A 14,801-nucleotide genomic window follows, 5' to 3' on the forward strand; every position below is an offset into this window, starting at 1 on the left:
ACAGAGTAAGTGCTAGGACAAGAGATGCTCTCTGAAGAGCTGGGTCTTCAAGAGTTTCTTGAAGATAGACAGGGACGCTCCTGTTCTGGTAGCACTTGGTAGATAATTCCACCATCGTGGAACGACACATGAAAAGATGTTTGTTTCCTAGGTCTGATATTATGGTGGGTGCATATAATTTGATTTAAAAACAATGACTACTGATTCAAGTTCACAGGCTCCAGTTCCTCATTTTTTTTTATTTCACAGTAATTTCAGTTTGGGCATTTGTTTTTTTGTATCTATGAGGAGCTGATGGATGGTCTTTCCACACATAATTGTTGTTTTTGTGGGCTGTTCTGTGTGTAATAGTGTTGCACACATATTTGGAAGTAGGGCTGCAGCAAATGATCATGTTGACATCAGGAACAAGCTTTTACATATAGCCACAATTAAGCCTGCATGGGCAATATTACCAAAAAGCATCCATTTTCTATACCCGTCATATCTGTCAGTTGGGGGGGCTGGAGCCTATCCCAGCTGTCATTGGGCGAGAGGTGGGGTCAGCCCTTGGCAGGTCACCAGTCACAGGGCCACACAACCACACACTCCTAAGGACAATTTTAGAGGCACCAATTAACCTAAGAAGCATGTTTTTGGATGGTGGGAGGAAGCTGGAGAGAACCCATGCATACATGGGGAGAACATGCAAACTCCACACAGAAAGGCCCCAGCTGGGAGTTGAACCTGGAACCCTCTTGCTGTGAGGCAACAATGCTAACCACCACACCACCATGCAGCCCCCCAAAACAATATTTTTCTTAAAAAAAACTAACAGTACAGTACTGTTGGGCACTAGGAATTTGCTTTCTTCCTAATGTTAAGATGTGTCAGCACTTGGCATCTGTTTGCTTTTCTCATACTGTCTCTGCTTTCATACACTATATATTGTATATTCATATGCTACCATTATTTACTTTTTTTGTCTTTCAGACAAAACTGGGAATCAAAAATAAAGACTGAAATAACACCAGTTAACACTACACTTTAACCAGCAGTCTTTGATTTTACAATGGTCTGATAAAATTACCCTTGGCAATGTGTGTGTTTTTATATGGGTTGTACTTTGATGTGACTGAGAATATTAGTTTACATGAACAGTTTACAGGCTAAAGCTGCTCTTATGGGCAGAGGGAGATTAAGAAAATTAAGATGATGACTGTTCATTCCGATAAATACAAGTTGTTGTTTTTATTTTTAGATTAAACATTTTTTTAATTTACCACCGAGCACAAGCCTCAGCTTCCTTTTGTTCTCTGCTGGCGTCCTTCTCAGCTAACAAGCCTACTGATTTCTGTTAAAATGCTAACATGAAATGTTCCCTTGTGTTTGTGCCGCTCAGTGGATTTGATATGTGAACTGGCTGAGATGCTGTTGCGTTAATGGTGTGCTATTGTGGTAAGCTAATTTGGTTTTACAATGGACACACGGAACACTATTTTCCCTTTCTTTGTTTGAAAGGGTCTCAAACATATTTTTGTAAATTACACAACGCATCAAAGCAAATTATAAGCATCTGGGACTTTTTGTAATAGAGTTTTTGAGTTACAGGAGGAAATGTTTCAACTCTAATGGGAACCACAATGAATATTAAATCAGTAGTCCAGAAAAGAGAAAAGATTGTGGAAAAGACTGTGAAGGACAGGATTTGAACCACCGGTTTAATACCACCCACAAAAAACTGGAACACTGGAATAAAAATGTCTTGGGTAGCCCAACTGGAGATAGCACAGTAGAGAATTTAGCAAGGAAAATGTAGCTGTTGTACAATTTCTTGTGTCTTTCTTATGAAATTGCTCCAGAATTTCCTATGATCCATTATATATATTTTACGATCTGTCGTGAGATCACATTGTAAAGGAACAGTTGTAATGTTCACAAATACAGCTGATAAACTTTTTGAATTTCCAAATGAAACTTTCTTTTTTGTTTGCTTTGATGAGGTGAAGTGTCAGATATATGTAGTTGCTTATTGCTTTTTTGTGTGTTTGGTTTTTTACTACTGTTTTGCAGTTGAATGTTGCAATATGGAAGATTTTGGAGAAAGAAGAGACTATATCTAGAAGAGAAGGGGAAGCTATAGGTTGAGCTTATGCTTATGATGGCTTGATTGCCAGGATCCATCAGAAAGACATGTTAACTTTGGTTATGATTAGGATATAAATTGTCTCCCCTTCTTGTTGGAATATGTAAGGCTCTAACTACATTTTAACTGTTAAAAAGAATAAAATGAAAATGAAAAATACCAATCCGTTTCTCATTGAATTGCATGACTAACAGGCCCAGTGCCATTCAATTAGAAAAAAAGTTCAGTTCAAAGCTTCAGAACATTCTGGTAACAGCATTAATAGAATCAAAAAGAAATTAAAAAAATGCAATCTTACTAATCAATGAATATAAAGTAAATAAAAGATATTTGAGTGTAGGTGAAGTGAGTGTGAGAATAAAAATGAGACTGCTGCTGCCCTTAAATCTGTTTGTAACGATCCAATTACTACAGCCATGGCTACAGGGTGGCGTACAATCAGAAAATTAGAAGGCAGGTCGCAAATAACCTCGGTTTTTACTCCAATTTGTAATAACCCAGATGTTTCTTGCTGGGAATAATGGATAACAACTTTAAAAACTGGACTGACAAAAGAATACTCAAATTACAGGACTTAATTGAAAATTATGTCAATTAATCAAACAATTGAAAAATATAATGTTTCAAAGAAGGATTTTTTCTGGTACCCACAGGTTAGGGTCTTCATCAGGAGAAACACCTCACTACTGGTCTGCCATGCAAGATGTATCAGATACAGAAAGACAACTTTTTTTGACCATGTCAGCGACTTTTATTACCATATTCTACAAAGCTCTTGAATATCACTGTGCAGGGAAATCTACTCATTTGAAGGAAAGGGAACTTGACTGTAAAATAACAGATGGTGATTGGACTGATGCCTGGAGAAATGTAACAGCAACAGCAACAGCAACAGAGTCAAAACGACTCAGCTTATTATTCTTCACAGAGCTCACATCTTGCCTCACCAAAGGCAAAAATTCAAACCTACCTTATCTTCACAGTGCTGAAAATGTAAAACTGAGACAGGTACTCTTACACATTGCTTCTGGTCTTGTATTAAAGTTAAGCAATTCTGACAGATCATTGGTGGGGAAATGAACAAAATTCTGGCTATTAAATTAAACAATAGTCCTTTATTTCTATTACTAGGAATAACTAACTCAACTATTACTGATAAATATAAAAGAAAGCTCTATAGAATGTTAACTTTCTGTGCAAGAAAATGTCTTCTCCTTAACTGGATAACTGATATAGTCCTCCCAGGACTACATCTGTTATTTTTCATTAAATTACCAGGATTGCAGTAGTCAGTCTTACATAGCTGGATTGAGGATGAGCAGCCATCCACAAGGTAGACCTGTAAAATGGATCTGTTAGACACATCTCAGCAGAGATCAGTAAACTGTTTTAAGGCTGAAGACACTCAGCATAACAAGCAGGTCCATCAAGATATCCATATACTCTACTGATGGCCAGAACTGGAGGTGACAAGCACCTGCGACTTGTGCAAAATCATTTGATGTGGGACTGAATGTTAATTGTTTCCTTCCCCAATGCAGATGAAAGGTAAAAGTCTGTGTTTTCATTATTCTTTCTTTCTCTTTTTTTTTTGTCCAATGTAAAACTTAAGATATAGCATTTGTCAGCCTCACAGCACTGTGGAATAATCTGTATTTTCAGGAAAGGAGGCAAACAGTTGATTAGCATGCAGGACTTTTTCCCGCACTTGCTGTTGTAAATGTCACTGTGCTGCACAAGTGCTGCCAAATATCCCTGTGCAGGCTTGCCCACCAGTTGCAGTATCTGTCTGCAGCAGAACTGCCATGGTACAACATGGCGAAGCAGTAAATGCAAAAGCCAGCCCATTACATAAGGAGACGCCATTCTGGGCCATTTCTATTGTGTAAGCTTTATTGGTACTAGTTGAGGTTATGAGAGAGCGGTGCCCCAAGAAATCCACCTGACATCCAAAGAGGAGAGGAGGAATGATGCAGAGCTTCCTAAAGTCTACAGTAATCTGATGTAATCAGGATGTGATGATCATGAAACTGAGGCTGGCCTCTCAAATGACCACACACAAAAGTTAGTTTATAGCATAGTTACTTTAACATTGCATTTACTAAGATACTGGCCCCTGTCTGGCTAAGTGGAGAACAGAGAGCCAATCAAGAGGCCCCTTGTGCTCCAGTTTTGACACTAAAACTTTTAGCATCCAGTAGAAGAGCCAAGTATGTTTCCATTTTTGTCAATAACCCATGACACTGACATCACAGAACCTAAGTTGTTGAAGAATTTTCAGGGACTATATTGATTCATTCATTCCTTCATCAATGTGAAAGCCAAGTTTGAGGAATGTGGTCATATTTTCAGCAAGATCAGCAAAAACACCAAGCCACATGTTATCACCCTTGGTCGGGAGGTGACACATGAGCAAAGGATTAATCCATTAAATGTTGGTGTAGGTCAAAATCACTTTTGCTTCTTTTCTTCTTTTTTTTTAAACTGAAGATTGGGGCATTGGATTGGTGCAGGTTACAGGTAGCGAGACCTGTGCTAACACAATTTAATTGAATATTTTAAAATGATAATTTTGGACTGGTGTTAGCCGCAGTCTGGTTAATTAACAGTGGTGTTTTTTTACAAAGCCATTGTAAGTAACCTCATAGCCACAACTTTACTGTTCATCAGCGAGTTCAATCTCATGAGTTCCTCTGTGACACAGTAGGATTAACGTCCTTTTCATCACACTATGAATAATTGAATTGAATTGTTTTCATCATCAATCTACTAATTTGGTGAAATGATGTCATCAAACTTGACAACAACTAGATGAACAGCATGTGAGTTGCTGAATTAATAATGTAGGATTTCCAACTACCACCAACTTCTTAGTAAGCGGTAGTGTGAAAGGATGTTGGACCATGAGATTACATATTTATCAGCGAGAGAGCCTAATTTTTGTTGGGTTTTGCGTAGGCTAGTCATACTCAGTGAAAAAAATGTATCATAAAAGAGCTCAATAACTTGTAAACTTGCACTGTAAGAGCTAAATATATTGGGTTTAACCCTATTGGCATCAGGTGGCTTACACAGAACAATGGTCGTTTGTGTATAGGCCTAAAATTGATGTCATGAAATGAAATTTAAATCCAATTTATCCCTTTGTTAAAAAATGTTTTTACCAACATACAGTGCAGTCATGCTAATGTGTTGCTTTCTTGCTTGCTTTATAGCTAGAGTAGGTAATAAATGACAAGGGTGTCTCAGCAGCAACCATTCACCTATCGGTCATTGGTTTCTGGTTGAGGGCGGGAGTGAGTTTGCCCACAGTTGTTGCGAGTTGCCTTGAGCTGCAGACCTTCACGTCTCCCTGAGAGTAAACATAAAGGATGAAGGTTGATATTCACAGTCATATTTTACCAAAGGAATGGCCCGACTTGAAACAGGTAAGCACTGCAAGAAACAGGCTCATAAAGGACCACAAAGGTTTTTACAACCAGCGTGACTGCCACGATCTATAGACAAAATCTCATTTGGAGTTCTCAGATTTTTCTTTTCTAAACACATTTGTATCTGTATCACATCTGTAGCTTAAATTAAGTGGCGGAATCATAAAATGTATCTACTTTTACACCAGGAAGTCAGCAAGGAGATTAACAGCTCACTCCATAAATCTGTGCTGTCTATGGATGGTTAAACTTTAATCAATAGGCTCTGGCCTTGGTTTATCTGTTCCTGCTCTTATCTCTTCATCACTGTGTTGGTCGGCCTGAGCTAATGATTTCCTACATTAGGTGCTGGACAGTGGACTTGGTCGGCAGTCTCATCCTTTGAACTTAATTTTCTTTCTTTCTTTCTTTCTTTCTTTCTTTCTTTCTTTCTTTCTTTCTTTCTTTCTTTCTTTCTTTCTTTCTTTCTTTCTTTCTTTCTTTCTTTCTTTCTTTCTTTCTTTCTTTCTTTCTTTCTTTCTTTCTTTCTTTCTTTCTTTCTTTCTTTCTTTCTTTCTTTCTTTCTTTCTTTCTTTCTTTCTCTTTCTAACTTTCTTTCTAACTTTCTTTCAGCCAACATAAATCCAAATTTTGTTTTATATTTCACCACTTTTTTACAAATGAGTAGGATATCTAAGCTTTATTGGCAAAAAATTAAAGCTGTTTGTTAGAACAGAAATTCAAGTTTAATATTAAAAACATCAGTGCAGACACAAAAAGGAAAGTTTATTATGGCCTTTGGTAAAAACTATGGAATACATATACATATTCAGCTGGTTCAAATTGAAGGAAAATAACATGAAATAAAACTATTTAATTTAACAGCTAAACAATTATGACAATAACGCTAAACAATTTCTTTTGGGTTTTTTTAGATCAAGTACAGGAAAAGGTTATGGAATCATAAGCTAAAAGAAAAGAAATAAATAAAATCCCTGTTAGTACACTACGCATAGCAGCTCCTCTTAACTTTTATGCCAGCTTAAATTCCAATGCCATCTTTCCTAGTCCTTTACCTGACATCAACCCCATATCATTACTGACTGTGAAAATGTGCTAGTTTTCTTCAAGCAGTCATCTTTATATATTTATTTGGACATGCACTTAGTATACATCCACTCCATTGCATTTATATTACCAGGGGTCCCATTTCAATGACCCTGCTGTAAATGTAGCTTGACACGACTGTGCATGTAACCGAGCTGACTGAATATCACTGTCATCCAATCATCAAAAGTACACGATTGCTTCTCTTTAGCTCACCTTGTTTTGTGGTTTTAATAATGGTTTATGTTTGGCTCATCTTCATTTAAACCCCATTTTATCATTTATACTGTGCATTTTCTATTTGATATTGTTTGCAATAGTTTACATAGCCAACTGAGAACAACCAATATCTTATAACAATTTGATGTAATCTTTTAAGGTATGCTTTACAAAGTCAGAATGTTCAGTAGGTAATTAAAATACTTTTGTGTCAAATCAGTCATTATTTTTCTCCTAGTATTGGTGGTCTTTATTCAACATTCGCTGGGCAGCATAATAAGCAGTGCAATGAGATTTGACATGTAGCGAAGGGTCACAGACCAGGATTTGAACACAAAAACAGCTAAATGAACATTGGAAATGGCTTTGAAGACATATAGATTCACCAGTCATACTAACAGAAGACTGAAAAAACCATCTAGAATTTTGGAAAGCTTAAGTGTCTCGATATATCAGCTAAGTACACAGTAGAGCTGATGGGGCTTTATAAACTGTATTCCTCACACAAATAATTTACATTTTGTATGCAAAAGCGTCAACAGCTCCGAACGGCATTCACTTGTGGTGATCTGGGGAGTTGGAGCAGATGTGGGATGACAGCCAAACATTCATAGTCAATCCAAAGCTTTTCTTGGAAGATGTATAAACAAACTCCTTGTTTGTCTTGTTTACAGAAAGACCCTGCATCAAAATTAAATACAACAAATATACTGTATATGCTTAAAAGTATGCCATATTTTGAAACTCTGTGTGTCATGAAATTTGTATATTGCATGTCTTTCAGAGATATGGATATGGTGGGTTTGTACAGCTTCACCATCACTGCCAAGTAAGCCACAAATTAGATTTCCTTTTTTGACTAATACACTGTTACAGGAACAATTTTGTGCGGCATACATTCACAGCACACAGCAGGTTTGTTCTGGCAGAACCTGACCCTGTGGACCTTTCAGGCTGGTCCTTCATGTGAGCAGCTGCAGAACTCAGCAGGGTGCCCCTGCATCAGCGAGTGATTCACTTTAAACACAGTCGTAGCACAGCTGAACACAGTGCAGCCTGGCTGACATATACCCAGTAAAGCCTTTAGCATCAGCCGTCTGTTTAGTTTGAGACGATGAAGCTAAATGCATAATAGTGTTGCATACAATTAAATATGTAGAGACTGGTGATGAATATTTGTTTAAGTCTTGATGTTGTTATCAAAACTAAGAAGATCTCTTGGGGTCTTTGTAACAGCAGTACAGATTTGCCACAGTGAGTTTTTTTTTTATTAAGAATCAACTGTCTGCTGCCATCATGTGGTTGTAATTTAAAATGTGATCAAATCCCAAAAGTCAGATGATATGATATGTCTGTCCCACACCAAAGCTAACAAATCTGCACAAAAAACAGGGTCTTTCATGAAGACACAGCAAAACCTGTTCATTTTTCAGTCAGGGCTGTGAGTGTTGCGGATGTTTGTGTTGCAGGGAGAAGCCACAATGAAGAAGGACGGGAAGTTGTTCCGGGTGATACAAGAAAACTGCTGGGATGCAAATGCACGCATACAGGACATGGATAAACACGGTGTGTGTAAAGACATTATTGACACAAACAGCTCTTAGTGGTACTGATGCCTAAACATTATGTTTCCATCTATTATTTGCAGGAGTCACAGTCCAGGCGCTCTCAACTGTCCCAGTGATGTTCAGTTATTGGGTTAGTGCTCACTGTATCATAAAAGAAAATGTAAAAAAATCTGATCCTTACCAGCTCTTAAAATTAGGTAAATACAATCTCAGATGAACAGCAACACATGACACGTTATATTCCATTGTTATTTATTTATCATATATATTTAACAAAATCTAAGCCAAAATATAGAAGCAGTGTGCGACAAACTACACCTAATGATTAAACAGCTTGTAGAACCACCTGTAGCAGCAATAAAGTGAAGTAACGGTTTTCTGTATAACGTTATCAGTCTCTTACTTCATTGTGGAGGAATTCTGGCCACGCTTCTTTACAATGTTACTTCAGTTCATCAAGATTTGTGAGTATTTGTTTTTACACAGCTCCCCTTAGGTCCCACAACAGCATTTCAGTCAGGAAATGGACTCTGACTGGACCATTGCAACACCTTGATTTTTTGATTTTCAGAAATTCTGTTGTAGATTTGCTGCTGTGTTTGGGATCTTTGTCCTGTTGATGAGCCAGTTTCAGCCCAGCTTTAGCTGTGGGACAGATGTCCTCACATTTGACTCTAGAATACTTTGGTATCCAGAGGAGTTCATGGTGGATTCAATGACTGCAAGGTGCCCAGGTCCTGTGGCTGCAGAACAAGCCCAGATCATCAGCCCTCCACCACCGTACTTGACAGTTGGTATAAGGTTTTTGTGCTGATATGCTGTTTGGTTTGTACTTACCACACTGCTGTGTATTATGACCAAACATCTCCACTTTGGTCTGGTTTGTCCAAAGGACATTGTTCCAGAAGTCTTGTGGTTTGTCCAAATGTAACTTTACAAAACTAAGCTGTGCTGTGATGTTCTTTCTAGAGAAAATAGGCTTTCTGTTGGCAGCCCTTCCAAACAAGCTTATTCAGTCTTTTTCTAATTGTGCTGTCATGAAACTTGTCTGTAAAGTCTGAAATGTTGCTCTTGGGGTTTTTACAGCTTCTCTGAGCATTGCACGGTCTGACCTTGCGGTGAACTTGCTGGGGCGTACACTCCTGGGAAAACTGACAGCTGCCTTGAATGTTTTCTACTGATGAATAATCGCTCTCTCCGTAGAATGATGGACTCTAAATAGTTTACATTTGGCCTTGTAACTCTTCCCAGATTGATGGGCAGCAACAACTGCTTCTCTAAGATCATTGCTGATGTCTTTCCTCCTTGGCATTGTGTTAACACACACTGACAAAACTTCTGCTTTTATAGAGGTGCTCACACTTACTGATGATCATTTAATCAAGCACTTACCCTTTTAACTCCTATGGAAGCAGTAAGAGTGTACTTAGTTTTATGCAAAACGCTTCTGCTTTTAGTCTTGCTAATTGTCAAATAAATAACTGCACTGCGTAATATTTTGTATGTTGTCATTTATCTGATATTCTATTTTCCACATTTCAAAGATCAGGTGATTTGTTATTATATCCAGATACGTAAAACCTTAGAAATTGAAAGATGGTGTACTTTCTTTCTCACTGTACTTACATGCAAAGCTGCTTATCAGTTTTATTTAACAGAAGTGCCAACTGTTTAAGTTCACTTTCACACTTTCATGTAATTTTGCAATTACAGGCCAAACCTCATGACACTCTGGATCTCTGTGTCTTTTTAAATGACAATTTGGCACATACAGTGCGCAGCCAACCCAAGAGGTTTGTAGGCCTGGGTACGCTGCCCATGCAGGCCCCTGACTTGGCTGTGCTGGAGATGAGGCGCTGTGTGAAGGAGCTGGGTTTCCCTGGGGTGCAGATTGGGTCACACATCAACAACTGGGACCTCAACGCCCCCGAACTCTATCCTTTTTATTCTGTGAGACATAACACAATGTCAGTATACACTGTAATAAAAATGCTATGATCCTGGTAATTGTATTAGCAATTACATTATCTGTATAGTTAATCATTTTTATGTATTCATTTATCATGACATCCCTTTGTATCTGGCATCATTCATTTTATTAAAGGAAAAATAGTGATAGTAATATTGTGTGTTTTCCATGTAGGAAGCAGAGGAGCTAGGATGTTCCATATTTGTCCACCCATGGGACATGCAGACAGATGGAAGAATGGCTAAGTATTGGCTCCCCTGGCTGGTGGGTGAGAGAGCTGGAGCAAGAACAGAAGACATTAATTAGCTATGCAAAACAAGCCAAACTGACAGCAACATTGCAGCAGTACTTATAATTATTGATTAAGTTATTCTAACCAAATCACTGCATTTCTGTTGATTTCTGTGGTATTTTAGCTTCATGTTATGTCTGATTATGGCCTAAAGGTTCCATTGTTACTGTCACTTAGTCCAACCCTAATTTTTTTAAAAAGTTGGGATGCTGTGTAAAATATAGATAAAAACTAATGAAATGATTTGCAAGACTAATAAACCAATATTTTACTCAAAACAGAACATACCAAATGTTGAAAGTGAGACACCTGACTATTTGATGAAAAATACTAGCTTATCTTGATTTTGATGAGGACAACACATCTCAAAAAAAGGCAGTTCTGAATAGAGTATTAGTTTATGAGATCTACAAATCATAGGATTGTGTTTTATTTTTGCATTTTACACAGCATCACAAAAGCATCACATTTGTTGCAAAGTGAAGAGAAATATTACTTTTCTTCTGTCTTTTCCATCCTAAAGGCATGCCATCAGAGACAACCATCGCAATTTGCTCAATGATATTTGGAGGTATCTTCGAGAGATTTCCTGAGCTGAAAGTCTGCTTTGCACATGGAGGTGAAGAAGAGATGATACTTTACCTGTAAATCTCATCTCTATAGTAGAGTCACAGCAAAGTAGAACACACAATAATAATAATAATAATAATAATAATAATAATAATAATAATAATAATAATAATAATAATAATAATAATAATAATAATAATAAATTATGAAATAAATAAATAAATTTGAGAAGAACATGTCAGTAGTCAGTATTAAAAAGCCTTATGGCTGTGGGGACAAAGGACCTCCTGAACCTCTCAGTCCTACAGCTGCAGTGAGATGAGCCTCTCACTGCAGCTGCTCCTCTGACCTGCCAGGATGCTGTGGAGAGGATCTATTATTATCCAAAACAGAATACAATTTCCTCCTCATCCGTTGCTCCACCACAGCACTGAGAGGGTCTAGCCTTCTGCCTACAACAGAATTGGCCTTTTTCACCAGTTTGTCCAGGCGCCTACAGTTTTTGTCTGTAGTGCAACTCCCCCAGCAGACAACAGCATAGAACAGTGCACTCCCAATGATAGTGTGATAAAACATGCATATCATATCACTGCAGACATTGAAGGACCTGGGCCGTCTCAGGAAGAAGAGACGGCTCTGGCCCCTCCTGTACACTGCTTCAATGTTGGCAGACCACTCCAGTTTATCATCCAGCACCACCCCCAGGTATTTGCAGGTCTGAACAGTCTCTAACTCCCCTCCATCAATGCAGACTGACTGTTATGGGGTTTTAGATCTCCTGAAGTCCACCACCAGCTCTTTGGTCTTGGTAGTGTTCAGGAGCAAACAGTTCTTTTTGGTCCAGCCATAGAGGGACTCCACAAGGTCCCTGTACTCCTTCTCCTGTCCACCGCGCACACATGCCACAACAGCTGTATCATCAGAATACTTCTGTATGTGGCAGAACTCTGAGTTGTACCTGAAGTCTGATGTGTACAGGGTGAAAAGAAAAGGAGCCAAATCAGTAGCCTGCAAAGCCCCAGTACTGCACTCTAGTGTCCCAGAAACACATCTCCCTGTCCTGACATACTGTGGTCTGGCAGTCAGATAGTTTATAATCCATGATGTCAGGGAGGGGGCCACACCCACATCTAGAAGCTTATCTTTCAGTATGGGAGGCCGTATGGTGCTGAAGGCACTGGAGAAGTCAAAGAACATGATTCTCACATATGAACCAGGCACATGCAAATAAGTATGTGCCTGATGCAGCATGTACAGAATCGTGTCTTCCACTCCTATGTGTTTCTGGTAGGAAAACTGGAGGGGGTCAAGATCCTCAGCAACCTGCAATCTCATGCGGCGAACAAGGAGTCTCTCCAAGGTCTTCATGATGTGAAATGTCAAAGCCACTGGTCTGGTTTGTCAGTCAGCTCCACCGGTTGCCCTAATTTGGGCACCGGTATGAGACCAGAAGTTTTACACAGCACCGGGACTTTTTCCATCTGAAGGCTCATGCTGAAGAGCCTCTGAAGAGGGACTGCTAGTTGACCAGCACAGTCTCTCAGAAGCCTTGGACAGACTCCATTTGGGCCTGCAGCCCTCCCTGACTGAAGTCTCCTGAGCTCAGCACCAACCTCCTCTATTAGGCTCCTCTATTAGTTAGACAAAATTCTAAATATTCTTACTGCATGTTCTTGTTCTGCCTTTGTTCTTCTGGTTGCAGGTGGCTCTTTCCCATTCACTGTTGGCAGAATTGATCATGGCCATAAAGTTCGCCCTGACCTGTGTGCAGTTGACAATAAGATCAGTCCACGGAAGTACCTTGGTTCTTTCTACACCGACTCATTAGTTCATGATCCCATCTCACTGAAGCTGCTCATTGATGTTATTGGAAAAGTGAGCTTATACTAATCATTTCACCAACATACACATCAGGGTTTGAAACTGTTAGAGAAGGTTCATACAGTCAGATGTCATTGAGGGGCATTGGCATTTTTGAGATTGGAATGTGTTAAATTGAAAATAACACCTCCAAACCACCTGTAAAACCACTTTGAGTCTGATACAAGATCTGTGTATTTTGGTTAATTCAAGTGGCATTTTCCCATTTGGAAAAAAATTACACTTCAGAATGGTTAAACTGATGTCAGGAACTCTTTCACTTTCACCGCTATGAAAGTACTGCTTATGTGTGCTCTGTCCCGCTCACATGTATGTATTTCTTTTCTAGGATAAAGTGATGCTGGGAACAGATTACCCATTCCCACTAGGTGAGCTGCAGCCTGGATTACAAATTGAGTCAATGGATGAGTTTGACGATACACTGAAGGTATTAACATTTTACTGCTCTTAAATGTTCCAGTGGCATCGTTTTGATGTCATGAATAAAATCTACCACAGATGAACAGTTGGAAATGACATTCTTAGTTGGATAGATTAAAGTATGGAATATCTTTTTAAAAGGAAGTGCAGAGCTATTCCTTACATTTCAATCTAGGAAAAATTAGGAAAGATGTATCTTTAATTCTGCTTGTTTTCAAGCAACAAATGACCATTTCTGTATTCTTTAAATTGTGCTCTCTTTTGTCTTGCAGGAAAGACTGCTTGCTGGAAATGCGCTGGAATTTTTGGGACTGAAAGAAGAGCAGTTTGTGTGACATCGTAGTTGAAAATGACTGCTGTAACAGCCACTGATTTAGTGCATATGCTGTATTAACATGTTTATTTTTAGTGGCTATTCCAAATGACTTTGGATTACCCTTTAGAATAGACCCAACAAAGGTTATTTATGTTGGTGTTCAAAAGTAATTATTTTTCCCACTGTAATTGGCATAACCTTATTTGCTCAATGAAGGAGCCTGAAGATGGGAAATTTTAGGCTGATATTGTGTGCAGGAAAGGCATTTGTTCTGATACTCTAATCATACTGGCTAAGATGTTATGTTGCAGTTGTTATATTGTAAATTGAATACCATGTTTCCTCAACTCTGTTAGGCCCCAGACACCAGTAATTTACCCTATATTCTGTTTTTTCATTTTAAATGAAAATGTAAATATGATGACATTCATTGGCACCCCAACGTGGTTAAATATCACTTGTGAATATCCAGAGTTATTTTTTCAGACAATAAAATAACTTGTACCAACAATTTATTCTTGCACATCTCACGAAACATTGGAATTGCAACTATCAATAAATTTTTCTTCCTCCAAAAGAAATTATCTCTGACTTAATATTGTAACAAATAACTACTGACTCTGTGTTATAGGTACTTATTTTCAGACAGTCCCACTTTTGAATGACATATGTTGGAGTTACCCAGATGTCTTATCAAACATCCACATTTCTTTATAATAAAAAGAGTAGAGCTGCTGAGATAATCAAGTGCTCTATTTAAAATGACCTGTTCAACGCTCTTTTCTGACTAACGTAGTTATAAATCTAGCTAGTCACTTTGTGCAGAGAAATACTGCAAAAGCTACGTGCCTCTTTCTGAGTTCATAAGTTAATAATTTTTGTAGGTTGTCACTTCTCAAGTTAATGATTTATAGAGGAAATACG

The 14,801-nt window shown here is 38.4% G+C and overlaps 1 protein-coding gene across 2 annotated transcripts; it reads left to right on the forward strand.

Moving 5' to 3' along the window:
• The first annotated feature begins 5,418 nt into the window (after positions 1-5,418).
• On the forward strand, positions 5,419-14,458 carry acmsd (aminocarboxymuconate semialdehyde decarboxylase). 2 transcript variants are annotated; one of them, XM_072397862.1, is made up of 10 exons: positions 5,419-5,553; positions 7,646-7,690; positions 8,331-8,427; positions 8,510-8,559; positions 10,143-10,379; positions 10,573-10,666; positions 11,214-11,309; positions 12,963-13,135; positions 13,470-13,568; positions 13,834-14,458. In XM_072397862.1, the coding sequence occupies exons 1-10, from the start codon at positions 5,497-5,499 to the stop codon at positions 13,894-13,896; spliced, it is 1,011 nt and encodes a 336-aa protein (XP_072253963.1). In that variant the 5' UTR covers positions 5,419-5,496; the 3' UTR covers positions 13,897-14,458. The 2 variants fall into 2 exon arrangements, with proteins under 2 accessions (XP_072253963.1, XP_072253964.1); XM_072397863.1 differs by lacking the exons at positions 5,419-5,553; positions 7,646-7,690 and having other exon boundaries at positions 8,378-8,427; positions 9,001-10,379.
• Positions 14,459-14,801: the final 343 nt, after the last annotated feature.

Source organism: Leuresthes tenuis, unplaced genomic scaffold (assembly GCF_036924035.1).
Source record: "Leuresthes tenuis unplaced genomic scaffold, fLeuTen1.0.hap1 SCAF_12, whole genome shotgun sequence".
NCBI lineage: Eukaryota > Metazoa > Chordata > Actinopteri > Atheriniformes > Atherinopsidae > Leuresthes > Leuresthes tenuis.